We start from the raw sequence: 27,445 nt of genomic DNA, 5'->3' as shown, positions 1-27,445 counted from the left end.
AGAGTGGAGCACAGAGGGGGCTGACAGGCAGTGGGCGGGGCCCAGAGCGGATGTGGGGCAGGAGCAGGAAACATGATGTGGAGATGGGCCCCCCAACACCCGCTGCGCCAGGCAGTCACCCCAAAACCCAGGAGTCCTGGCTCATCTCCCCACACCAACCACTGGACCCCATGTCCCTCCCAGAGCCAGGGAGAGAACCCAGGAGTCCTGATTCACACACGCACACCCCCACCACTGGACCCCACACCCCTCCTAGAGACAAGAAGAGAACCCGGGAGTCCTAGCTCCCAGCACCCCGCTCCCCTCCCAGCACGACACGTCAGAAAGGAGCCAGAGGCACTGCGAGTTGGATAAATACCTTTTATACTGAACTGCGGCACTCAGCCGGGCTCTTCACATCCGGACACAGAGCTGGGTGCTCAGAGCGGGGGCTGGGGGGGGGGCGTACTTTTGGACCATGGGGGTGAAAGACTCAGACCAGGGCTGGGCTGAATGAGGGAACGGGGGGGGGGGCAGGTAGGGACCAAGAACAGACCCCCCCACCCCCCCATGGATTGGAGTGGGCTCATCTCAGGACAACAGCTCCCCTCCCTTGGAATCCTCTGATCCTGCAGGAAGGGCTGGGAGCCCGGACGCCTGGGTTCTCTCCCCAGCTTTGGGGGAGTGGGCTCTGCTGAGTAGAGCAGGGGGCCCTGATTAACGGGCTGCTCCCTACGGCTCTAAGCACTAGACCCCATTCCCCTCCCAGAGCCAGGGAGAGAACCCAGGAGTCCTGGCTCCCAGCCCTACCCCCACCCCCAACCACTAGACCCCACTCCCCTTCAGGTGCTGGGCAGAGAACCCAGCAGTCCTGGTCCCACCATTCTCTTCACCTCTTCCGGGTGAACCTTTGCCCCACACCAAGCCTGAGGCTGGGAAGAGGGTGGAGGGTGGGCCAGCCTGGGGATTGTCTGAGACTCCGATACCCTGGGCCCCAGCCCTGGACCATTGGGGGGGGGGCACAGATTGGGAAAGCTGCGGGGGATTGGCCTAGTGCATTACAGCTGTAAATATAGATGTGTAGATATATGTACTCCATGCACCAGAGAAGGGGGTCTATATGCTGCGGGGGGGCATGTTAAGGGGAGACTGAGGAAGCTGCAATTGTCCCCCCAACCTTCAAGCTCTCTCCCCGCCCCCAGGGTTATGTACAGGTTCAAAGCTATTTAGTGCAGGGGGCCCACGCCCCCAGCAGTCAGGGCCGGTCCCGAAGCCCCAGGGTGGTGCTAGGGGATGCTGGGCTGCAGGGGGATCAGCAGGGGGCACTCTTCCCGAGCAGGCAGGGCTGGCCCCGAAGCCCCAGGGTGGGGCTAGGGGGCGCTGGGCTGCAGGGAGCGGGGGCTCGATGGGGGCCCTCTCCCCTTGCTGTTGGTGCCATCTGAAATCCAGCCCGCGGTTGCAGTTGGGTGTGAGATTCTCTTTCGTTTCCTGTCCCAAACTTCTTTTGCAGATTTGCTGCATAGCCATTAAAGAGGGGCGGGCGAGGAGTCCCCATACACCCACCCCCTGCACCCAACCCCAGAGGCTGCATTTCTGTGCACACAACCCGGGCGGAGGGGGGCTCAGACCATGTGGGGGGTAGATCGGGGGGAAGCACTCAGCTTGCGGGCAGGTTAAGCCATGGGGGAGCCGGTGGGTCAGACCATGGAGATGGGGGAGGTGGGGGGGCGCAGCGAGAGGTGCACGAAGTCAGGGTTGATGTAGGTGAAGCCCTGGAATTCGCTCTGGTCCAGCCCCGCCATGACCAGCTGGTCCGGGGGGGTCAGCGCGGGCACCGCCCGCGTGAAAAACTTGTCAAAGTTCTCGCCACTCCTCCCACACTGGGACGGACAGACGGAGATGGCCCGAGAGAGGCAGACAGACAGCGAGACAGATCCAGACAGGGACGGACAGACAGCAAGACAGATGATGGAGTGGGAGGGAGAGAAAGAAGAGCTGGGTTATTTCCTTTGGCCCCCACCCCTTCACTGTTCCCCCACCCCAGCCCCACTCCCTCCAGCTCAAGACCCTAGTGACCCCCCGCCTCCCCCCCACAGCACCACCTCCCTGTGGTCACATCGGGCTGGGACAGAGCCACTCCCCGGGGGTTCCCCTAATCGCATCAGAAGACACATGTTCTATTGGGACCCCCGATTCCCTGTAGGGCCCCCACCAGCTCTGTGGGAGGGGGTCACTCTCCAGGCAGGGGGTACATGGAGGATAATGGGCGGGTCACTAACTGGGTGGGGGGTGCAGGAAGCGGGATGGGAGGTCGTTCACCGGATGGGGGTGAAGGGCGGTTGGATAGGAGAGTCCACTCTCCAGGAAGGGGTTTGGAGAGCAAGGGCGGGGTCACTGTACAGGCAGGGGTACATGGAGTGAGATGGGGGGGTCACTCACCGGATGGGGGGTAAAGGGCAGTGGGATGGGGGGTCCACTCTCCAGGAGGGCATTTGGGGAGCAGGATGCGGGGGTCACTCACCAGGCAGGGGGTGCAGGGCGGTGAGATGGGGGGGGTCACTCTCCAGGAGGGGGAACACGGAGTTGGCTGCGGGGGGCACTCACCGGGCAGGGGGTGCAGGGCAATGGGATGGGGGGGTCACTCTCCAGGAGGGGGAACATGGAGTGTGCTGGGGGGGTCACTCTCCAGGAGGGGGGGGTGAAGGGCAGTTAGATAGGGGGGTCCACTCTCCAGGAGGGCATTTGGGGAGCAGGATGCGGGGGTCACTCACCAGGCAGGGGGTGCAGGGTGGTGAGATGGGGGGGGTCACTCTCCAGGAGGGGGTCACTCTCCAGGAGGGGGAACACGGAGTGGGCTGGGGGGGCACTCACCGGGCAGGGGGTGCAGGGCAGTGGGATGGGGGGGTCACTCTCCAGGCAGGGGGTGCAGGGCAGTGGGATGGGGGGGTCACTCTCCAGGAGGGGGTCACTCTCCAGGAGGGGGAACATGGAGTGTGCTGGGGGGGGGTCACTCACCGGGCGGGGGGTGAAGGGCGGCGGGATTTCCAGGCGCTCCAGGCTCTCCCAGTCCATCCAGCGGAAAAAGCCGTGTTCCCGGATGTCCTGCTCCCCGGCCGGCCCCGAGCCAAGGCGTTTCAGGGGGTGCTTGGTAAGGAACTGGGGAGGGGGAAACACGGTGACATCACCATCACGGAACTCCCAGACCAGCTGATGCGCCCCTCTCAGCCCCTTGAGGGGGGAGTACCCTCCCCTCACCCCAACTTGCACCCCGACACAGCTTCACCCCAGCCTGCCCCTCCCCCAGAAATTGGGGGGGTCATAGGCCAGGGTGGCGCCCCCCCCCAGGGGGGTCACTCACCCCTTTGCAGATGGAGACAGCCTCACGGGACAGCGATTTCGGGTAGGACACCGTGTGCTCCATGATCGCCTGGAACAACTCGTCCTCGTCCTCCCCATCGAAGGGGGGCTGGGGGGAGAGCGGGTGGGGGGGTCAGAGCCAGTCCCCCCCAAGGGGATCTTCCCCCCCACCCCAGAGTGCTGAGGCCAGGCAGTCCCATCAGCCCCCCCCCAACCCACGGTGGAGTACTAGCACCAGGATTCACCCCCAGCCTCCCCCGCATAGGATCTCTGCCCCCAGCCCCACCACACACACAGTTACCTGCCCTGCTAGCATCTCATAGAGCAGCACCCCGAAGGACCACCAATCCACCGACTTCCCGTAGGGCTGGTAGGCAATTATCTAGGGCAGGGAAAAAGCGGGGGCAAGTTAGGGGGCTCCTACCCTGTGTCACAGGCCCCCAACTCCATGCTGGGTGGGGAGGGAAACATGACAGAAGAAACTCCTCCCCACCCCACACAAGCCATCAGCTACAATGTCCTACACACACATGCATGGAGGGAGACTTTAAAGGCACACTGCCCCTTTAAGAGTATCCCCCACCTGGCATAGCAAGCTGGGATTTGGGGGAGGAGAACATCTGCAATGGGGGGGGGCAGTGCTAAAGCACAGGAGGCGGGGCCAACCTTGCTAGAGCCTCTCCCATTGGTTTATCCCTTCCCTGCTCCCAACCCTAGGAGGTAATGTGGGGGGTGGGTAGGAAGAAGTCACTGCCAGGAGACCAGCCCCCCAAACAGCACACACGCTCTGTGTCACCCTGTACCCCACCACTTTTTCACTATTTGCATATGGCTACGTTATATTTTGTACAAAGCATGCCTTGTGAGGGATCATTTAAAAACTCATAATCTGCTGAACATCATTGTCTTGTGATAATGTGTGAACCAACATAGTATCTGCAGTTATAAGATTTTACGATACGATTATTACTGAAACTTGTTGTAATTCAGGGTGACACCCACAAGCCAGTTTCTCAGAGACAAAGGCACACTGGCTCGTTGGAGCCATTACTTGTTTATTCGGACATTCAGCAGAAGGGGGGGAAGGTACAATTCATATGAAGGACTGATTGCACTGCCCATATGCCAGGAAACTGCCTAATCCCATGACTCAGCAAGGACTTTTCCAGCGCAGGGGGTTGGAGCGTAAGAAGGGAGAACACACAACACACAAATGACCTCTCCTCTTCACCTTACATCTCTCTGCTCATAACGCCAATGAATACCGGAAGTACACTGAACTGAGGCGAGTGGGTCTAACTGGAAGGCTTTGCACATGGACTGCAGCAGGTTTTCGGGGGGTGAGAAATCCGTTGGCTTCCTAATTTTATTTAGCTGGGTAAAGTTTAGGAATTAGCTCGCTGTTTTCTCTTTTATTTCTTTTGTAACCAATTCTGACTTTTGTGCCTTAAACACTTATAATCACTGAAAATCATCTATCTTCCTCTAGTTACCACATGCATAAGCATTAACTTTTCCTGGCGCCGGTGGGTGTTCGACCCCACCCCACCCCCGCCCCGACCCCACCCCTGTCCCGCCCCCTCCCACCTCCATTCCAACCTCTTCCCCAAAATCCCCACCCCAGCTCCACCCCTTTCCTGCCCCTATTGGTCTCCTTCCCCAAATCCCGGCCCCGCTTCTTCCCTGAACACGCCGCATTCCCCCTTCTCACCCCTCCCTCCCAGCGCTGGCCGCCATGAAACACCTGTTTTGCGGTGGCAAGCGCTGGGAGCTAGGGGGAGAAGTGGGATGCAGCGCGCTCAGGGGAGGAGGCAGAGCACAGGCAGAGGGGCGGGGAGCTTGGCTGCCGGTGGATGCAGAGCACCCACAAATTTTTCCCCGTGGGTGCTCCAGCCCCGGAGCACCCACGGAGTCAGCACCTAAGACCACCCGTGTTTTATCCTTGTATCGAAGCCAGTGTGTTTCGGCTGAAGCGCTCGGGAAATCTCTCCTCAGGTTAACAAAGGTCCTGGTGCATCTTCGTGGCCCTGGTGCATCTTCGTGGCCCTGGTGCATCTTCGTGGCCCGTTTCTGGGGGCAGTGCCGGAGGCACAAGTCTGGGGTGCAAGGCTGGGGCACGGGCTGGCATTGCCCTGGCGGAGCCGTCATGCAGCTCAGCTGGGTGCGACTTTGCATCCCGACGGCTGCGGGTGAGCAGAGCCCCGAGAGGCCGCTAGTCTCCAGCAAAGCAGCGTGAGAGGCACCATGGAGAATTAAAGGGACAGGACAGTTCAACAGTCCAGATCGTACCCAGGGGGATGTCGCCCCCCCGCTCCCACCCCCAACCAGTCCTGGATCCTGGGTTCTCTCCCTGGCCCTGGGAGGGGAGTGGGGTGTAGCGGTTAGAGCGGGGAGGGGGAGGGGGGCTGGGAGCCAGGACTCCCGGGTTTTCTCCCTGGCTCTAGGAGGGGAGTGGGGGCTAGTGGTTAGAGCGGGGAGGGGGGCTGGGAGCCAGGACTCCTGGGTTCTCTCCCCGGCTCTGGCAGAGGAGTGGGGTCTCGCGGCTGGATCGGGGGTGTTACCTCCGGGGCGATGTAGTCAGGGGTCCCGCAGAAGGTCCGGGTGGTCACTCCGGGGAAGATGTTCTCTTTGCACATCCCAAAGTCCGTGATCTTAATGTGGCCCTCGGCATCCAGCATCACGTTATCCAGCTTCAGATCCCTGTGGGGAGAGACAGGGCTGGGCTCTCGCCTCTAGGGGCCACCAGCTCCCATCCGGCCCCAGGGTGGGTGGGGAGCCGAGACTGTAGCTAACAACCCGGCAGAGCCCGTGCCCACTCACCGATAGATGATGCCCTTGTTGTGCAGGAAGAAGAGGCCGATGGCGATCTCTGCGGCGTAGAACCTACAAGCCCGGGATGGGGAGGGAGCCGGGGGGGGGGGGGGGAAGGGCACAGAAGAATCAAAGGTGACTAGCAAAATCGGTTCATCACCTTCAACGTCCCTTCAATGTCTTCGCTGCTCCACGGCCACAGACCATTTCACGGGGACCCCTCGCCCGGCGCTGGGATGCGACCACCTCTGGGGTGGGGTGCAGGGGCTGGTTATATGGGGCCTCCCTCCGTAGCACTGAAATGCAGCCCCTCTGGGGTGGGGCATGGGGGCTGGGTATCCGGGGACCCCTCGCCCGGCACGGGGATGTGGCCCCTCTGGGGTGGAGTGTAGGGGCTGGGTATCCGGGGACCCCTCGCCTGGTGCTGGGACACGGCCCCTTGGGGGCGAGCTGTACGTACATGGCATGAGGCTCCTTGAACTTCCCGACCTGCTGGATGTGGTACATGAGGTCTCCGCCATTGACGTACTCCATCACGAAATAGAGCCGGTCCTGGACGGGGCGGGTGAGACGGGGCCATGGGGGGCAGAACAGACCCACAGGTCCATCCACCCCAATGTCCTGCCCCCCCGGATCAGCCCCATGGTCCCATCCACCCGCTTCCTGTCCCTCTGGATCAGCCCCACAGTCCCATCTATCCCTTTATCCTGCCCCCTAGATCAGCCCCATGGGCCCATCCACCCCACTGCCCTGCCCCCTCACTTGATGCCAGTCAGCTCTTTGTTTTTGGGGAACCAGGGCGCAGTATCTAGCCTGTCTGACTCATGAAAGACACCCCCCCACCACCAGTCTCTTCTTGAACCAAAACAGATCAGAGAAAAGGCTCGCAGAGAGCAGTGAAGGGCATTGGGAGACACACCTAGACCCCTCCTGACAAGATTAAGACATCTCCATTAGCATACAGAATGGAAAACAGAGACAACTCCCCTAGCCTCATCTGCATGAAAGATGGGACAGGGATTAGCATAAAGAATGAAGAACAGAGAACCGCACTGAACTCTGGGACCAGAAAAGCAGGGATCGCACTGCATCATGGGAATCTCTGCTCCAGATGTTAATGAACCTACGAGAAGACCCAATCCCAGTTTGACCCCCTGGGGTTTTGGGGGTGGCCAAAGGGCACGGGCCACATAAACCTTCCTACATGCGGCCTGCGAGTGCTATCGACCACCCCCGACCTAAGGGAGGGCGTGAAACCGGAAGGGCCTGGTGTAACTCCTACCAAGGAATGGGAGAGATGCTGGGGCATCCATGGGAACCTTGGTGGCTTCGAACTTCCCCAGGTCACTGGCTAAAGTGACCCCGCTCAGTTCGATCTCGAAGGGGGGGGGAGATGTGAAGAAGTAGGACTGTTCTTAATGGTTCCTCTGAATAGTGTGGGGGTGCCTCAGTTTCCTCTAGGCAGTTCTTAAGTATCTAGGTGGTGGGATAAGGGTGTATGATCGTTGCAGAGCCCTAGAGGGCAGGTGTGTGCAGGGGTCTGGACACAGAGAATGGCCGACACCCTGTTTCTTGGCAACTGATGGCCTGGGCCCTTCCCCCCTGCAAGGTGAGAGCTAAAGGGCTGGAGAACAAAGGAATCAGGTGGCCTCCTGGCCCAGAAAGGGACAAAGCCCAGAGGAGGAGGGGCTGGAGGGAGTTTTAGTTTGGGGCTGGCTGGGACATGGAGTGAAGGGCAGACAGGGTTGTCTGGCTCACTGCCCCCCAAAATGGACCCGGCTGAGGGTTCCTGTTCTCTGCACCTACAAGCTCTGTGTTAGACCATGTCCCTGTGGTCTAATAAACCTTCTCTTTTACTGGCTGGCTGAGAGTCACGTCTGACTGCGGAGTTGGGGGGCAGGACCCTCTGGCTTCCCCAGGACCCCGCCTGGGTGGACTCGCTGGGGGAAGCGCACGGAGGGGCAGAGGAGGCTGAATGCTCCGAGGTCAGACCCAGGAAGGTGGAGCCGGGGGAGCTGTGTGTCCTGCAGACAGGCTGCTCCCAGAGAGGAGACTTCCCCAGAGTCCTGCCTGGCTTCGTAGGGAGCAGTTCCAGAGCATCGCCCGGGGACTCCGTGACAAGTGACAACCTACGCCTGCACACACCCAGCTCAGCAATTATCAGACCAATTCTAGTAATAAATCCTTGATGGAGATCCAAAATACCGAAAAACGAACAGGAGTGCTTGTGGCACCTTAGAGACTAACAAATTTATTTGAGCAGAATACTGAATACAGCTTAGTTGCATTGTGAGCTCCCTGGAAGAAACCACCACCCATAGCCAAGAGTGATCAGCTCCTATTGTCTAGCCTAAAGAAAACCCTTAAGTCATCAGTTTACCTATAAACCAATCTCTTGTTCTCCCTTGAACCATTGTATTTTCTCTACAAAAATCCCTACTCACCCTCCAGTCAGTGCTCTGATGCATGGACCCAAACTGTATCAGATCCACTGGGACTCCATCATCTCCTGACTGAGCGTGCTGGGGGCTCTGCCTGTCTCCAGCACTCAGGACCCCCACCACCTGGGAACCCCAGATTCCCCTTTCTCTCTCTCTCTCTCTGTTTTCCTTTCTGCCTCAGGTATTAACCTTTACTAATGAATGTTATGTTGGTTTAGGCTCTCTTTGTGTAGTTATCACTATTATTAAAAAAAAATAACTTTTATGGTTAAGCTGGTTGCTTCTCTCTCTCTCTCTGCACTTTAATCTTATATGTTTTTTGCTTCCCCCATTTCCTCTGTCGTGACGCCTCTTTTACCTAAGCGAAAGATCCCTGCAGCGTCCCAAAATACAGTGGGGTTTGCTCCTCCGGTGGGTTACTACCCGTACAATTGTGACGTGAAAGTGGGATAGGGAGGTGGTAAACCTGTGGCACATAAGGGGGGCGGAGGGGCCAACTGAGAGTGGTTAACCCCACCCACTGAGTCCAGGGACCTACGAGGGGATCAGCTGGAGGGCGCGCATTGACCCGGTCTGCTTAGACGTGGGGGGGGGGTGTGTGTGTGTTTCTAGGGCTGGAGGAACCGAGTCCTGGGGAACCAAGGTCCTGCAAGGTAGCTCCATTGGGAGGGGACTTGCAGAAGGAAGGAGGAGCGTGCCATGTGAACACACAAGCGGCAGACTGATAAAATTACAGAAAAAAAAGAAACCCCGCCACGCCCCAAAGAGTAACCCTAATAAATCAGGTTTCAGAGTAACAGCCGTGTTAGTCTGTATTCGCAAAAAGAAAAGGAGTACTTGTGGCACCTTAGAGACTAACCAATTTATTAGAGCATGAGCTTTCGTGAGCTACAGCTCACTTCATCGGATGCATATCGTGGAAACTGCAGCAGGCTTTATATATACACAGAGAATATGAAACAATACCTCCTCCCACCCCACTGTCCTGCTGGTAATAGCTTATCTAAAGTGATCATCAGGTGGGCCATTTCCAGCACAAATCCAGGTTTTCTCACCCTCCACCCCCCACACAAATTCACTCTCCTGCTGGTAATAGCCCATCCAAAGTGACAACTCTTTACACAATGTGCATGACAATCAAGTTGGGCTATTACCAGCAGGAGAGTGAGTTTGTGTGTGTATGGGGGTGGGGGGGATGTGAGAAAACCTGGATTTGTGCAGGAAATAGCCCAACTTGATTGTCATGCACATTGTGTAAAGAGTTGTCACTTTGGATGGGCTATCACCAGCAGGAGAGTGAATTTGTGTGGGGGGGTGGAGGGTGAGAAAACCTGGATTTGTGCTGGAAATGGCCCACCTGATGATCACTTTAGATAAGCTATTACCAGCAGGACAGTGGGGTGGGAGGAGGTATTGGTTCATATTCTCTGTGTATATATAAAGCCTGCTGCAGTTTCCACGATATGCATCCGATGAAGTGAGCTGTAGCTCACGAAAGCTCATGCTCTAATAAATTGGTTAGTCTCTAAGGTGCCACAAGTCCTCCTTTTCTTTTTCCTAATAAATCAGCATATCCCAAAGGAACGGGCATATCTGGTAACACCCGGATCAGCCCAACAGGCCCATCCACCCCGGTATCCCGCCCCCTCCCTGCCCCCCAGATAAGCCCCACGGGCCCATCTACCCCGGTATCCCGCCCCCTCCCTGCCCCCCTGGATCAGACCCATGGGCCCATCCACCCCTGTTTCCAGCCCCCCCGGCAGGGTACCGTGGTCTGGAAGGTGGAGTGCAGCTGGGTGAGGAAGTGCGGCCGGTCGCTCAGCGCCAGGACCCGCTTCTCCACCATGGTACATTCCACATCGTCGTCCTGGATGATCACGTCCTTCTTCAGGATCTTGATGGCGTAGAGCTCGTCCGTGCCCCGCCGCTCGGCCAGCATCACCTGGGGGGGCCACAGCCCTGAGCCAGCCAGTCCCTGCCCTGGGGCCGGATCGGGGCCAGTGCCCCCTAGAGGGGAAAGGCCCCATCCCCTGCCCCCTGAGCCAGCCAGTCCCCACCCCGGGGCTGGGTGGGAGCTGGCGCCCCCTAGAGGGGAGGGGCCGAGTTATGTCTCTCTCCAGGACATCCAGGGCCACTGTAAGACCACAGCTTTGTGGGGATGTGCAGGGAGAACGCCTTCCCAAGAGCGACCTCCCCGACCTTCTGCAGCAGCCCTGTCGACATCGCCCCGGAGGTAGCACCCCCGCTCCAACCACCAGACCCCGCTCCCTTGCCAGAGCCGGGGACAGAACCCAGGCATCCGGGCTCCCAGCCCCCACGGCTCTAACCCACTAGGCCCACACTCCCCTCCCAGAGCCAGGGAGAGAACCCAGGTGTCCGGGGCGCCCTCACCTTCCCGAAGCTGCCCTTCCCCAGCACCATGAGGAAGTTGAAGTCGGAGATGTGGAAGCGGCTGGTCCCAAAGAAGCTGCCGTGCTTGGAGTCCGTGGGGCTGGGGGTGGGCGAGGGGCCCGGGCCGTGGCGCACCTTCTGTGGGGGGCAGAGATGGAGCACGGTGAGCGGCTAGCCGCAGCCTTAGGGGGAGGGGGAGCAGGTCGGGGGGAGGGAAGTTGGGGGGGCAGGGAGAGGTGGGTGGAACAGGGGCGGGGCCCCGGGGAAGGGGCAGAAAAGAGGTGGGACTGTGGGCGGGGCCACCAGCAGAAGAGGGGGAACAGTGGCAGGGCCGCAGGCGCAAGGGGCGGGGAGGCCTTCCCCCCACTCCACAACTTGCTCACCCCCCGCCCCCAACCACTGGACCCCATGCCCCTCCCAGAGCCATGGAGAGAATCCAGGAGTCCTGGCTCCCAGCCCCCCCTGCTCTAACCACTGGACCCCACGGCCCTCCCAGAGCTGGGGAGAGAACCCAGGAGTCCTGGCTCCCAGCCACCCCCCCCCCCCCGTTCTAACCACTAGACCCCATGCCCCACTGGGGTTGGCTTGAGGCTCTTTGCTGCCCTCTGCTGGAGAGAAGGGGAACTGCCACCCAGAGCATCACCAGCCTGGCCAGCCCCCCGCCCTCTGTGCCGAGGGGCCCCGAGCCCCAGGCGTTACCTGGTACAGCTCCAGGGGGTAGTTACAGGCCTGCAAGAGAGAGAGGGAGAGGGTCAGTGCCCAAACGCCGCGTCCCCCAGCCCAGGAGTCCCCACAGCTGCTGGGGACAGGGAGGGAGGGGGGCCGGACCGGGAATCTGTCCCCAGGCACCGGGGTTCATGCCCCGACTCCACAGTCATCTGGGCTTTGGGGGTTATGTCACCGCTGAAGGATAGGGTGCCTGTGTCACGGCACCCCCTGCCGAGCTCCCAACCTCGCTCCCTGCAGCTCAGCGCCCCCCCCCAGTGCTGTACTCGGGCAACGGGGCCAGCACAGACTGCCAGCCCCCACCCTGGTCAAGCTGCCATCCAGTAACTAAACTGGCCCGACCCCGCTTTGCCAGCGGGACAGGAACAGGAGAGCTTTGGGGGAGGGGTTACCTCAAATTTCTGCAGCAGCTCACAATTTTCAGCATCAGCCACGGGGACATTGTAATACTCCCCTTCCTCCTGGTTGAGTAACTTGTACCTGAGACAGGGACAGAGACAGGCACAACACCGGGGGGGGGGGGGGGGGAAGCAAGGGATGGAAAGAAAGAAAGAAAGAAAGAAAGAAAGAAAGAAAGAAAGAAAGAAAGAAAGAAAGAAAGAAAGAAAGAAAGAAAGAAAGAAAGAAAGAAAGAAAGAAAGAAAGGCGGGTGCAAAGAAAAAAAGTGAAAGTGTACAAAGGAGTTCAAAAGAGTGAAAGTGAGCAACGAAAAAGTGAAAGTGAGAAGAAATAAAAGGTGAAAGTGAAAAGAAAGGCGTGCAGAGAAAAGTGAAGGGACACAAAGAAAGTGAAAGGGCAAAGAAAGAAAAAGTGACGGGACACAAAGAAAGTGAAAGGGCAAAGAAAGAAAAAGTGACGGGACACAAAGAAAGTGAAAGGGCAAAGAAAGAAAAAGTGACGTGACACAAAAAGTGAAAGAGCAAAGAAAGAAAAAGTGAAGGGACACAAAGAAAGTGAAAGGGCAAAGAAAGAAAAAGTGACGGGGCGCAAAGAAAAACAAGTGCAACCATGTGCAAAGAAAGAAACATGGCGTGCACGTGTGCAAAGGAAAAGCGTGACAGTGCAAAGGAAAAGAAAGACATGAGTGCAGAGGGGATGCAGGTGGAAAGGCGAGAGGGGCAGGAACCGCCCGGGGAGGGAGCACGGGGACGCAGCCGCGCCGAGGCAGCCGGGCACAGCAGCCGGGCGCAGACAAATACCCAAACAGACAGAACGGTGGAGAGAGAGAGCGAGAGTGAGCCATGGGCCTGGCTTCCCCCCTCCCCTGCACGCGCCCCCCCCCCCGGGCGCAGCCCCCTCCCCCCTTACCATCCGTCCGCATGTCCCTTGAGCAGCTCCGACACGCCGAAGGACATGGCTCCCATGAAGTCATTGCGCGAGGTGCGGTCCCAGTCCCACACCTCGACGGACAGCCGCCGCTCCATGTCTCCCGGCATCAGCGTGCTGGGGGCGGGATTCAAAGGGAGGGGGATTAAATCACCCACCCAGCCACCTGCCCCTTTAAGTGGGGGTGGGGGAGAATGTTTGCCCTCTGGACAAGACGTGTGGATAAAAGCCCTACTACTGCGGCTGCCGGGGGGATCTCCGGGGTGGCCCGGACTGCGTTGGAGGGGCTGCAGGATCCTGGTTTATTTTGCGGGGGAGGAGGGATCATGGCTGACAGGGGGGCTACTGTCCCCCCAACCCCAGGAGACGAGAGGGGGCACTCTGGGTATATGGGGAGAGTACTTGGGCGGGGGGGGGTAGGATGCAGACACCTGCGGGAGCTCCGGCAGGCCCATGTTTCATGGCTGTGTCCAGACACCCGTGGGAGCTGTAGGGCCCCCATATCTCCTGTCCAGGCACGTACTTATGCCCACCTGCCCGCCCGCACCCCCCCTGCCCAGGGCACTCACAATAGGAAGGTCTCGTTCCACACAGGGTTCAGAGTGGATTTCACAGTCCGGGTTTTCTGCTTGCTCACGTTCTTGGGGTCCGGGATGAGCTTCAGCTTCACATAGGGGTCCGACAGCCCATTGGGGTCCATGGGGATGAGGTTCCGGGCCTCACCCACTAGGGGGGAGGGTCCACACATCAGCACGTGGCGCTGAGAGCTCAGCCCCTTCTAGGAGCAGGCCTGGGAGCCAGGACTCCTGCGTTCCATCCCCAGCCCAGACAGGGGAGTGGGGTCTAGTGGTTACCGCAGGGGTGGACTAGGAGCCAGGACTCCTGGGATCTATCCTCAGCTCTGGATGGGAGTGGGGTCTAGTGGTGAGAGCGGGACAGGGCTGAGAGCCAGGACTCCTGGGTTCTCTGCCCAGCTCTGGGTGGGGAGTGGGGTCTAGTGATTAGAGCAGAGGGCTGGCAGCCAGGACTCCTGGGTTCTCTCCCCACTGCTGACTCTGTGTTGTGCTGTACTATCCCATGTCCTGGCCCGGGGGCAGCAGGACCGTGGTGGTGGTGGTGGAGGGCTGCATGCAGGGAGGTGTCGAGGAATCCCCGTTATGTAAGCACGGCTCGACGGGTTTCTTTCCACCTCCTACACACTCCCACTGGGAGCGCGCGAGTGCGAGGGAGGGTGCGAAGGGGAGAGGAGGAGAGTGCTGAGCTGCAGAGCTGGGAATGGAACCCAGGAGTCCTGGCTCCCGCCCCCCCCGCTCTAACCACTATCCCCCACTCCCTCCCACAGCCAGGGAGAGAACCCAGGAGTCCTGGCTCCCAGCCCCTCCCGATCCAACCCACCAGACTTAGGCTGAGAGCACCTGGCAGCACAGCACCCCCTGGGGCCAGCAGTGACCGCCAGGAGAGTGCCCCCATTGAGCCCCTCTCTCCCCCCGCCCGATCCCTGCCACCGATTGCAAAGCGAAATCAAAGTCACCACTAGGTGGCAACCTTAGCCACTAAAACAGGGATAGACGGGGATGGGGTGTGTGGGGAGGGAAGGACAGAGAGAGAGAGAGACGGGGATGGGGTGTGTGGGGAGGGAAGGACAGAGAGAGAGAGAGAGAGAGACGGGGATGGGGTGTGTGGAGGGAGGGAGGGAGGGAGAGAGAGAGGCGGGGGGATGGATGAACAGATGGATGGACAGAGAGATGGGAGGATGGAGGGATAGATAGATATAGTGAAGGGGAGGGAGGGAGGGATAGATAGAGAGATAGAGACGGATGTGGGCAGGGGATTGGAGAGACAGAGACAGATGCTGGGGGAGGGGTTGGAGGGACAGACAGATGCGGGGGGAGGGTCAGATAGACAGACAGGCAGATGCGGGGGGAGGGGTTGGGGAGACAGACAGATGCCCGGTGGGGGGGGCTTGAAGAGGCAGACAGACAGACAGATGCCGGGGCGGGGAGGGGGGCTGGAGGGAGGGACAGACAGCTGGGGGGGATTGGAGGGACAGACAGATGCTGGGGTGGGGTTGGAGGAACAGACAGACAGCTGGGGAGGTTGGAGGGACAGACAGACAGATGCTGAGGGGGGTTGAAGAGGCAGACAGACAGACAGATGCCGGGGCGGGGTTGGAGGGACAGACAGACAGCTGGGGGGGGGGGGTTGCAGGGACAGACAGACAGCTGGGGGTGCCAGCCCTACGGTGCTACAGCTGAGGAGCCCCCTCTGGCTGGTGGAGGCTCTGAATCCCACACGGGCGCTCGGGTTTTTGCCTTGAACTTCGCTGTGTTTGGGGGGGGACGGGGGGGTAAGTCAGGGATCCAAATTTGGGGCGATCGGAGCCAAGGCTCCCAAGGTGCAGCCCCCCCCCCCCAGCCTCTTTCCCAAGCTGATCCGTTCTAGCCAGGGCCTCGGTGCCCCCACCCCCCCAGCAGCCCCTCGTCATCCCCCCCAGCAAGAGCCCGGCCCCTGGGGGTGTCCGTGGGGAGAGCCGGTGGTGGCCAAACCCGAGGCCTGTGGGGAGCGGGCAGGGCCGGGCGCCGGAGCGAAGCCCGCGGCGGGCAGCGGCCCGGAGAAACCCCCTCCGGCGGCGCGGGGAGCGTCTACACCACGGCAGGGCCCCGCCCCCCCCCCGTACCGAAGACGCGGATCTCCTCCCCGCCGAGCCTCTCGATGCGGAGCCGCAGACGGCCCCGGCGTTCGGTGTGATCCACCCCGCACAGGCTGGGCACACACTGCACGCAGCGCTTGTGCACACTCATCTCGCAGCCTGCGGGGGGCGCCAGAGAGTGAGGGGGGGAGGGGGATCTCGCCCCTAGGCCGCCGCCCCCCGCCCCGTGCAGCCCTAACGGCCCGCCCCTGGGCCTCGCTCCCGCCCCCCCACACCCCCCGGCCTGGCCCCCGCCCCCATCTCACGCCCACCCCCACACACCCCCCGGCCTGGCCCCCGGCCCCATCTCGCACCCTCCCCCACACCCCCAGGCCTGCCCCCATCTCGCCCCCCACACACCCCCACCCCGGCCTGGCCCCCGGCCCCATCTCGCCCCCCCCACACACACCCCCCAGGCCTGGCCCCATCTCACCCCCCACACACACACCCCAGGTCTGGCCCCCGCCCCCATCTCGCCCACCCCCACACCCCCCCGGCCTGGCCCCCGGCCCCATCTCTCGCCCACCCACACACACCCCCCGGCCTGGCCCCCGGCCCCATCTCACGCCCACACACACACCCCCAGGCCTGGCCCCCGCCCTCATCTTGCCCCCCCACACACACATCCCCAGGCCTGGCCCCCGCCCCATCTCACACCCTCCCCCACACCCCCAGGCCTGGCCCCTGCCCCCATCTCACGCCCACCCCCACACACCCCCCGGCCTGGCCCCCAGCCCCATCTCGCCCCCCCCACACACACACCCCCGGCCTGGCCCCCGGCCCCATCTCACGCCCACCCACACACACCCCCCAGGCCTGGCCCCCAGCCCCATCTCGCCCCCCCCCACACACACACCCCAGGTCTGGCCCCCGCCCCCATCTCGCCCCCCACACACCCCCCCCCCAGGCCTGGCCCCCAGCCCCATCTCGCCCCCCCACACACACACCCCAGGTCTGGCCCCCGCCCCCATCTCGCCCACCCCCACACCCCCCCGGCCTGGCCCCCGGCCCCATCTCACGCCCACCCACACACACCCCCCGGCCTGGCCCCCGGCCCCATCTCACGCCCACACACACACCCCCAGGCCTGGCCCCCGCCCTCATCTCGCCCCCCACACACACATCCCCAGGCCTGGCCCCCGCCCCATCTCACACCCTCCCCCACACCCCCAGGCCTGGCCCCTGCCCCCATCTCATGCCCCCACACACACCCCCCAGGCCTGGCCCCCGGCCCCATCTCGCGTCCCCTCCCACCCCCAGCCCCAGGCCTGGCCTCTGGCCCCATCTCGCCCCCCCCACCCCCCCAGGCCTGTCCCCTCCCCCATCTCGTGCCCACCCCCCCACGCCTGTCCCCTCCCCCCATCTCATGCCCAACCCCCACACACCCCCAGGTCTGGCTCCTCCCCCCATCTTGCACCCCCCCACACACCCAGGCCTGGCCCCTGCCCCCATCTTGCGCCCACCCACACCCCCCACACCCCCAGGCCCACCCCCTAGCTGCTCACCCCTGCCCCTTCCCATCCCCCCACCTTGCTCCCGCCCCCCTGCCCAGCGTCCCGCCCACCCGCACTCACAGGAGCACTTCATGCCCTGGTGCACCAGCCCGTAGAGCAGGGAGCCGCAGTGGTCGCAGAAAGTCGGGCTGCTGTAGCTGTGTATCTTGAACTTGTGCTTGCTCCGGGGGTCCTGGGGGTGGGGGGGGAGAGCAGACAGATCAGAGCCCCCCCCAGCAGGTGAAGGGGGTGCGAGCTCACAGTCTGTGCAGGCACCGAATGCGAGTTTGCACGGGGGGCGTGCAAGGCTAGCCGCACAGACCAGAGGTGCAAGCGGGAGGGTGAACGTTCTCACCCAAGGGCATGTCTGAGTGTGCCCACGGGAGCCGGCACGGGGAACGGGCCGGCCTGTGCCAAGGGAGGCAGGTGCACAAGTGTGTTGGAGTGTGCAGACATGAGCTTGCATGGGGTGTGCGCGAGTGTGTGTCCATGTGCACATTTAAGCTTGCCCAGAAGGCGTGGGTTTGTATGCATGTGCAAGGGGTGTCAACATGAGCTTGCACAGGGAATTGCACACACGTGTGAGCGTGCGAACGTGAGCTTGACTGGGGAGTGGTGTGCATATGCAAAGGACGGAGCACGCCCAAGTGAGCGTCAGCATGCCTGAGTGTGCACAACTTGCACCGATGGATACACAAGCATCTAGATGTGAACAAGTGAGCTTGAATAGGGTATACATGAGTGTGTGCAGATGCACACACGTGAGCTGGCATGGAGGGTGTGCATTTGTGAGGATGTGCAAGGGGTGTAAGCATGAGCTTGCACAAGAAATTGCACACAAGTGCGTGCAAGTGTGAGCTTGTATGGGGAGCGGGCATGCGTGTGCAAAGTGGAGAGCGTGCATGTGTGTGTCTAAGCATGCACATGGGAGCTTGCACAAAGGAATGCATGAGCATATCTGCGGGTGCAAATGCGAGTTTCCACAGAGCGGGTGCAAGCGTGCAGGTGCGTGCAAGTGGTGTGAATGTGAGCTTGCCCAGGGAATTGCACGAGTAGCTAGCACGGGCTGAGCGTGCAAGGGGGGGAAGGTGAGCGTGCAGAGGGCCCTGCACAGGTGCCCAAAGGGGAGTTACACACGGCGAGCACGTGTGTGCGCGCAAGGGGTGGGAACACAACCGTGCACAAGGCTGTGTGTTTCTAAGCAGTATGAACGGGGGGGCAGGCGGGGGGGGCATGGAAGAGATGTGACTGCTAACGCCATTCCGGCATCCTTTCCCTCCCGCTCTCTTCTCCTCTTCCACCCCGCTTCCTCCTTCCCCCTCTCCAGGCCAAGGACAGTAGAATCTGGGCCATGCTCCGCCCCCCACTCGGGCAGTAAAAATAGCAGGTGAAATTGGGACACTCACCTGGGGGCCACGGGCTCCTCCCCCACCAAAGTATTTCCTCCAACGCCAGGGACAGAACCCAGGAGTCCTGGCTCCCTGGCCCCCATCCCCACTCTAACCGCTAGACCCCACTCCCCTCCCAGAGCAGGGGACAGAACCCAGGAGTCCTGGCTCCCTGCCCCCCAACCCCACTCTAACCGCTCGACCCCACTCCCCTCCCAGAGCAGGGGACAGAACCCACGAGTCCTGGCTCCCTGCCGCTCCCCCCAAACCGCTAGACCCCCACCCCACTCTCAGAGCCAGGGACAGGACCCAGGAGTCCTGGCAGCCATCTGTCACTCACGTCTGTCTGGGGTCCTTTCCCGGCTCCCGGGCATTCGAAGGTGACAAACTCATGGCACCGTTTGTGTACAACGAAGCTGCAGACTTGGCGGGGTGGGCGAGGGGGGCCAGACGGGGGGGGGGGGGAATAGAGACATTAGCAGAGCAAGCTCAGGACAGTAACAGCGACACCCCCCCCCCCCGCCCCATTCAGACCTCTCCCAGAACCCAGATTCGGGGCAGGGAAATCCTGGCTCAACGGACCCCTAGACTCATAGGTTTATAGCACCTCCTCTCCGCTGTGGGGGGACGGGCCCCCCACAACTCTGGGACAGCCAGCACCAGAGGGACAGGCCAGCTGGGGCAGTGGGGGATGGTTCGGGGGTAGGGGTGAGTTTGGGGGGGGACAGCTCAGCATGTTGAGGGAAGGTTCAGGGTGAATTGGGGGGGCAGGGTTGAGGTTGGGAGGGAAGGTTCAGTGCGGTTGAGGATAAGTTTGGGAGGGATGTTTTGGGGGGTTGAGGAGAAGATTCAGTGGGTTTGGGGTGAGTTTGGGGCGAAGGTTCAGAGGAGTTTTGGGGGACAGGTCGGGGGAGTCAGACTGAGTTAGGGGGATGAGTCAGGGGAGTTGGTGGAGTCGGGGGGACAGGTCGAGGGAGTTGGGGTGAGTCGGGGGGATGGGTCAAGGGGGCGAGTCAGGAGAAGGCTCAGGGATGAGTCGGGGGGGTCGTGGGAATTGGGGTGAGTCGGGGGGACGCGTCGGGGGAGTTGAGGGATGGATCGGGGGAAGGCTGAGGGATGAGTGGGGGGGATGGGTTGGGGAGTCGGAGTGAGTTGAGGGGGAAGAGTTGGGGTGAGTCAGGGGGACGGATCAAGGGAGTTGGGGGGACGAGTCGGGGCGTCGGGGGAGTTTGGGTGAGTGGAGGGGCCCACTCAGGGGAAGTCTCAGGGATGAGTTGGGGGGGGCAGAGGACAGCTTGGGGGGGTCGTTTCTCTCCCCTTCCCCCTCTCGCGGCATCTTAAGGCTCCAAGGAGCGAGACGGGGAGATCTGGAAGACGGGTCTCCATGGAAACAGGCAGGAGCAGAAACCACAAGAGCCAGGAGCTGGGGGGGGCGGCAGATAGGACTTGGGGGGGGCAAGGTGTGGGCTTGATTCCCCCATGCATCCTGAGAGCCGGCCAGCCCCCCCATGCCACACAGGCTGCTCCCTGCTCCCACCACTAGACCCACAGCCAGGAATAGAACCCAGGAGTCCTGGCTCCCACCCTCAGTCAAGCTTTCTGCCCCGGGTGGGGCGTGATGGGGGCCCCCAGGGATCTGGACTGGGACAAAGCAAACTCATTACCTACGGGGGTGGGGATGCAATGAACAATCCCCCCTTGGGGACTTGCCTGATGGTTCCCATGGCAACGGCTCCCCCACATCGCCTCCCCCTGGCCAGCTGCACCAAGAAGCGAAGGGAGGAGGGGGTGTCCGGGAACCTGCTGCATCCCACCGCTGCCACCAGCCGCCCGGGCTCTGCCAGTCTCCCAGGGGGCTCCCCCCTTCCAACTGCCGAGGTTCCAGGGGGGACCCCGGTTCCCCCCACAGCCCTGAGCTCCCCCTGCCCAGGGTCCATCCAGCGCCCTGTTGCTCACACTCCCGCCCCACATAGCCACACGCACCAGCCGTATCCTGGGGCAAATGCTCGCCCCCCGTCGTTCTCCCCACCACACACCCCGTGTGCACGCTCCCCCCATCACGACCCACCTTGACAGTGCCTCCTGCACACCCACCCCTGCACACACCCTAGAAATGCTGCACAACTTGGGGCCATCCCTGTGCACGCCCAGCCATGCTTGTGCCAACCTACCCCTTCCTTGTACGCATCCTCCCGCCGCTCTGCTGCATTAATACCCAGGGTCTGCATGCACACCCCAACCCACACTCGGGCCAGTGTACACAAACTTGCACACACTCGTGCACATGCAGACACCACACGTGTCCAAAGCCACAAACTTGTGCATATACACACATGCACCTGCATACGCCGGTGCATGTGTGCAAATGGGCGTACATGTGCAACCCCGGCATGTGTGCCAATTCATACACTAGTGCATGCCTCCTGCACACATGCAAATGCACACACACCCTGCACCATTGTGCAAATGCATACACTCATACAGATGCACTCATGCAAATGCACACCAATTCACACGCTCAGCCACTAATCCCCCAGATCTGCACCCACCAGCTCTACCTTGCTGCACCAACACACACACGTGTGCAAAAGCTGACCCACTTGTGCCCACGGCCGACATGTCTTGCCAGTCGCACCAACAGTCTCCACATGGACCGACCCTCACCGGTGTGTAAAGGCACCCGCCGCCTAGCCTCTGGCCACGCACTTGTGCAAGGGCGTCTGTGCCACACACCCCCATGTGCTATCTCGGCACCTGCATACCTGGCCCCACACCCTGACACACTCATGCACATCCCCAGCAGCTTGACACTAATACCTCACTTGCTCTTGCACACCCAGCCCCCAAATATGTCCACCACCACAGCCTCCCCCACATCACCGTGTACAACCCGTCAAACTCCCCTCCACCCACCCCGTGTGCACACACCCCTCCTCCCACCCCGTCTGCACACACCCCACCCACCTGTCACATCCCCCTCTACCCACCCCCATGTGCACACACCCACACCCACCCGTCCCATCCCCTTCCACCCATCACATGTTGTGACGAAGTGGGACTGTTCTTAATGTTTCCTCTGAATAGTGTGGGGGTGCCTCAGTTTCCCCTCAGCAGTTCTTAAGTATCTAGGGGGTGGGATAAGGGTGTACGATTCTTGCAGAGTCCTAGAGGGCAGGTGTGTGCAGGGGTCTGGACACAGAGAATGGCCGACACCCTGTTTCCTGGCCACTGATGGCCAGGCCCTTCCCCCCTGCAAGGTGAGAGCTAAAGGGCTGGAGAACAAAGGAATCAGGTGCTCTCCTGGCCCGGGAAAGGGACAAAGCCCAGAGGAGGAGGGGCTGGAGGGAGTTTCAGTTTGGGGCTGGCTGGGGACATGGAGTGAAGTGCAGACGTGGTTGTCTGGCTCACAGCCCCCCAAAATGGACCCAGCTCAGAGGTCCTGTTCTCTGCACCTACATGCTCTGTGTTAGACCATGTTCCTGTCGTCTAATAAACCTTCTGTTTTACTGGCTGGCTGAGAGTCCCGTCTGACTGCGGAGTTGGGGGGCAGGACCCTCTGGCCCCCCCAGGACCCCGCCTGAGCGGACTCGCTGTGGGAAGCGCACGGAGGGGCAGAGGAGGCTGAATGCTCCGAGGTCAGACCCAGGAAGGTGGAGCCGGGGGAGCTGTGTGTCCTGCAGACAGGCTGCTCCCAGAGAGGAGACTTCCCCAGAGTCCTGCCTGGCTTCATGGGGAGCAGATCCAGAGCATCGCCCGGGGACCCCGTGACACATGTGCACACACCCCACCCACCCATCACATCCCCTCCACTCGCCCCGTGTGCACTCCCCCTTCCTCCCACCCGTCACACCCCCTTCCTCCCACCCCCATGTGCACACACCCCCCCCACGCACGCATCACCCCCCCTCCACACACACCCCTGTGTACACCCCCCCCACCCCCAGTGAGGACACTCTAAGAACCACCCCCCTCCCATCTATTTGGTCCCCCCCCACCACCACTTAACACTCAGATCCTGCCCCCACCACACTGGGCCTCATGCTGCCAGCTGGGGGGCAGGGGGGGGCAGAGTCCACTAGAAACTCTCCCCCCACCAGCTCTAGGACTGGCAGGAATCCCCACCCCCATTTTACACATGAGGAGCCCAACACACACGCCCCCGCAGTCCCTCTCGCCCACCCTGCCCAGAGCTGCTCCCCCAGTTCATCACTGGCCAATCAACCACAGAGCCACGCCCCATTTGGAGCATATGGGGATTTCCCCATTATCCCCCCCCCCAACACACATATACCTGCAGGAGGGGGGAGGCAGGAAGAAATCTCCCCACCCCACCCAGAACCCCCAGATCCCCTACACAACCACCCAGCTAGCCCCACTGGCCTCCTACCCCGCTTGCAGCCCCCCCCCACAACTCCCCTAAACACAAAAGCCCCACATCCTCCACCCCCAGCCCCCACAAATCCACACTCCCCTCCCAGAGCCAGGCAGAGAACCCAGGAATCCTGGTTCCCGGCCACCTGCCTGCTCTAACCCAGCAAGGCCGGTGCCAAAGCCGCCCCCCATCCCTGGCCCTGGGACTTTTGCTCCTGGGTGTCTGGCCAGGAGGTCAAAGAGCCCCATGTCACTGCAGAGAACCCAGGAGTCCGGCTCCCAGCTCCCTTGCTCTAACCGCTAGACCCCGCTCCCCTCCCAGAGAACCCCAGGAGTCCTGACCCCCAGTTGTCAAAGAAGCTTAAAGAATAAAGCTTCAAGCGTTTGAAAGGTCACCCAGTATTAGGTATTTTGGGGCTTTTTTCAAGCAGAAACATGGAATTTTCCAGCCAGTCCCTAAAATAGCCGGAGTCCAGAAATCTAGTTCAGAGCCTAACAGAGCCACGGGCTGTGTGCTGGGAACAGGCTGCAATGTTCCCCCCTGACATGCGACCACACCTGGAGTGGGGCACGGGGGCTGGTTATACCGGGACCCCTCGCCCGGTGCTGAGACGCGGCCCCTCTGGGGTGGGGCGCGGGGGCTGGTTATGCCGGGATCCCTTGCCCGGTGCTGAGACGTGGCCCCTCTGGGGTGGGGTGCGGCTGTGCGGGGGCTGGTTATACCATCAGCAGAAGGCAGAAGAGAGGACCCCAAGGCTGAGAGTGGGAGTGACTGTCTCCCCCCAAGTATGGCTCTCAGTGGAGTGGGGGGGGGTCACTGACCCTGCAGGGGGGGGGTCTCTTACCTAGACACTGCAGTCCCTGCTTCCCAATCCCCCTAAAAGCAAGAGAGAAACACAATGTTACTCTAGGGCTCACAGCTGTCATGAGTTGCCCACACTCAGCTCACCCCAATACACATATTTAACATGCACCCCACTCCTCCCCTGCCCTAACATCTGCTATGCCACAAAGTAGGAGGCTGGGAGCCAGGACTCCTGGGTTCTATCCCGGCTCTGGGAGGGGTGTGGGGGCTCATGGTTAGAGCAGGGGGCTGGGAGCCAGGACTCCTGGGTTCTGTTCCCGGCTCTGGACCAACCAGTCCCTCTATGCTAAGACTAAAGGAAGGGCAGCAGCAGAGCCCTGGCGGGGGGGGGGGGGGGCGGGGGGGGTGAAGTAGAAAGGGGATGAGATGGAGGGTTCTGGGAGGGGTCTCACCAGATGAAGTCGGTGCAGTGGCTGCAGAACGTGGGCTGGGGGTATTGGGGGGGCGCTAGGGGGGGTCTCACCAGATGAAGTCGGTGCACTGGCTGCCGAACATGGGCTGGGGGTATTGGGGGGGCACTAGGGGGTGCTGGGGGGTCTCACCAGATGAAGTCGGTGCAGTGGCTGCAGAAGGTGGGCTGGGGGCATTGGGGGGGGCGCTGGGGGGGCGCTAGGGGGGGTCTCACCAGATGAAGTCGGTGCAGTGGCTGCAGAAGGTGGGCTGGGGGCATTGGGGGGCGCTGGGGGTGCTGGGGGGGCGCTAGGGGGGTCTCACCAGATGAAGTCGGTGCAGTGGCTGCAGAAGGTGGGCTGGGGGCATTGGGGGGGCGCTGGGGGGCGCTAGGGGGGTCTCACCAGATGAAGTCGGTGCAGTGGCTGCAGAAGGTGGGCTGGGGGCATTGGGGGGGCGCTGGGGGGGCGCTAGGGGGGTCTCACCAGATGAAGTCGGTGCAGTGGCTGCCGAACGTGGGCTGGGGGCATTGGGGGGGCGCTGGGGGTGCTGGGGGGGCGCTAGGGGGGTCTCACCAGATGAAGTCGGTGCAGTGGCTGCAGAAGGTGGGCTGGGGGCATTGGGGGGGCGCTGGGGGTGCTGGGGGGGCGCTAGGGGGGTCTCACCAGATGAAGTCGGTGCAGTGGCTGCAGAAGGTGGGCTGGGGGCATTGGGGGGGCGCTGGGGGGCGCTAGGGGGGTCTCACCAGATGAAGTCGGTGCAGTGGCTGCAAAAGGTGGGCTGGGGGCATTGGGGGGCGCTGGGGGTGCTGGGGTGGCGCTAGGGGGGGTCTCACCAGATGAAGTCGGTGCAGTGGCTGCAGAAGGTGGGCTGGGGTTATTGGGGGGGCGCTGGGGGTGCTGGGGGGGCGCTAGGGGGGGTCTCACCAGATGAAGTCGGTGCAGTGGCTGCAGAAGGTGGGCTGGGGGCATTGGGGGGGCGCTGGGGGGCGCTAGGGGGGTCTCACCAGATGAAGTCGGTGCAGTGGCTGCAGAAGGTGGGCTGGGGGCATTGGGGGGGCGCTGGGGGGGCGCTAGGGGGGGTCTCACCAGATGAAGTCGGTGCAGTGGCTGCAGAAGGTGGGCTGGGGGCATTGGGGGGCGCTGGGGGTGCTGGGGGGGCGCTAGGGGGGGGTCTCACCAGATGAAGTCGGTGCAGTGGCTGCAGAAGGTGGGCTGGGGGCATTGGGGGGGCGCTGGGGGGCGCTAGGGGGGTCTCACCAGATGAAGTCGGTGCAGTGGCTGCAGAAGGTGGGCTGGGGGCATTGGGGGGCGCTGGGGGGGCGCTAGGGGGGGTCTCACCAGATGAAGTCGGTGCAGTGGCTGCAGAAGGTGGGCTGGGGGCATTGGGGGGGCGCTGGGGGGGCGCTAGGGGGGGTCTCACCAGATGAAGTCGGTGCAGTGGCTGCAGAAGGTGGGCTGGGGGCATTGGGGGGCGCTGGGGGGGCGCTGGGGGGGGTCTCACCAGATGAAGTCGGTGCAGTGGCTGCAGAAGGTGGGCTGGGGGCATTGGGGGGGCGCTGGGGGGGCGCTAGGGGGGGTCTCACCAGATGAAGTCGGTGCAGTGGCTGCAGAAGGTGGGCTGGGGGCATTGGGGGGCGCTGGGGGTGCTGGGGGGGCGCTAGGGGGGGTCTCACCAGATGAAGTCGGTGCAGTGGCTGCAGAAGGTGGGCTGGGGGCATTGGGGGGGCGCTGGGGGGGCGCTAGGGGGGGTCTCACCAGATGAAGTCGGTGCAGTGGCTGCAGAAGGTGGGCTGGGGGCATTGGGGGGGCGCTGGGGGGGCGCTAGGGGGGGTCTCACCAGATGAAGTCGGTGCAGTGGCTGCAGAAGGTGGGCTGGGGGCATTGGGGGGCGCTGGGGGTGCTGGGGGGGCGCTAGGGGGGGTCTCACCAGATGAAGTCGGTGCAGTGGCTGCAGAAGGTGGGCTGCTTGAAGAATCGCGCCGTGAATTTGTGGCTCTTGACCTCGTGGATCACCTTCTGGCGCAGCGCCCCCTTGCGGCAGAACAGCGGCTTGGCCAGGCACTCCAGCTCGGTGGGCGAGGTGACCAGCGCCATGGCTCCACCTGGGCCCCCCAGTCCCGGGCGGGAGTGGTGGGAGGGGGGGAAGAAAGACAGAAAGAGGAAAGGGGGGATGGAGGGAAGGGAGGGACTGGGTGGATGGAGGAGGCAGAAGGGATGCACAGAACAGAAGGAGGGGGAGAAAGCAGGGGATGGAGGGAGAGAAGAGATGGAGTGATGGAGAGAAGGAGGCAGGGAACGGAGGGAGGAGAGAGAAATGGAGAGAAGGCAGAGGACGGAGGGATGGGAGAGAGAAGGAAGGAAGGGAGGAGAAAAGGGATGGAGAGAAGGCAGAGGACGGAGGGATGGGAGAGAGAAGGAAGGAAGGGAGGGAGGAGAGAGAGATGGAGAGAAGGCAGAGGACGGAGGGATGGGAGAGAGAAGGAAGGAAGGGAGGAGAAAAGGGATGGAGAGAAGGCAGAGGACGGAGGGATGGGAGATAGAAGGAAGGAAGGGAGGAGAGAGGGATGGAGAGAAGGCGGAGGACGGAGGGATGGGAGAGAGAAGGAAGGAAGGGAGGGAGGAGAGAGGGATGGAGAGAAGGCGGAGGACGGAGGGATGGGAGAGAGAAGGAAGGGAGGGAGGAGAGAGGGATGGAGAGAAGGCAGAGGACGGAGGGATGGGAGAGAGAAGGAAGGAAGGGAGGGAGGAGAGAGGGATGGAGAGAAGGCGGAGGACGGAGGGATGGGAGAGAGAAGGAAGGAAGGGAGGGACGAGAGAGGGATGGAGAGAAGGCGGAGGACGGAGGGATGGGAGAGAGAAGGAAGGAAGGGAGGAGAGAGGGATGGAGAGAAGAAAGAGGACGGAGGGATGGGAGAAGAGATGCGGGATAGGGAGAAGGAGGGATGAGAGCAGGGGGGATGGAGAACGAGGGATGGAAGCGGAGGCGGGGACCGGAGGGCTGAAGGCGACAGCGGAGCGGAGGTTCCCAGCCGCCGCCGCCGCCGGGGGCCGAGGTGGGGACAGGCGCGCCGGCAGGAAAGCTGCCGGCCGGTCGGGCAGTGTGTCGGCTGTGGGGGGAGAGCGGCGGGGGGAGGCGGGTCTCTGACGGCTCCGGGGGAGGAGTCGGCCTTAAAGGAGAACGGGGCCGGGCGGCGGGGGGGGGCGTTCCCCGAGGGG

At 62.1% G+C, this 27,445-nt stretch overlaps 1 protein-coding gene across 1 annotated transcript; it reads right to left on the bottom strand.

Moving 5' to 3' along the window:
- Positions 1–330: 330 nt before the first annotated feature.
- On the bottom strand, positions 331–27,326 carry PRKCG (protein kinase C gamma). Its single transcript, XM_084612533.1, has 18 exons — positions 26,157–27,326; positions 23,818–23,849; positions 18,942–19,024; positions 17,295–17,406; positions 15,709–15,840; positions 13,601–13,757; positions 13,014–13,148; positions 12,098–12,185; positions 11,679–11,708; positions 10,980–11,117; positions 10,357–10,530; positions 6,608–6,699; positions 6,157–6,219; positions 5,898–6,036; positions 3,638–3,718; positions 3,338–3,445; positions 2,995–3,135; positions 331–1,859 (listed from the first exon to the last, which is right to left on the bottom strand). Exons 1-18 carry the CDS (start codon positions 26,321–26,323, stop codon positions 1,677–1,679), a joined length of 2,055 nt encoding a protein of 684 aa, XP_084468659.1. The 5' UTR covers positions 26,324–27,326; the 3' UTR covers positions 331–1,676.
- Positions 27,327–27,445: the final 119 nt, after the last annotated feature.

This window comes from Lepidochelys olivacea (assembly GCF_965140295.1).
Source record: "Lepidochelys olivacea isolate rLepOli2 genome assembly, chromosome: 23".
Lineage (NCBI taxonomy): Eukaryota > Metazoa > Chordata > Testudines > Cheloniidae > Lepidochelys > Lepidochelys olivacea.
Note: the sequence above shows the minus strand (reverse complement) of the source record. Positions and strands in the feature narration are given on the sequence as shown.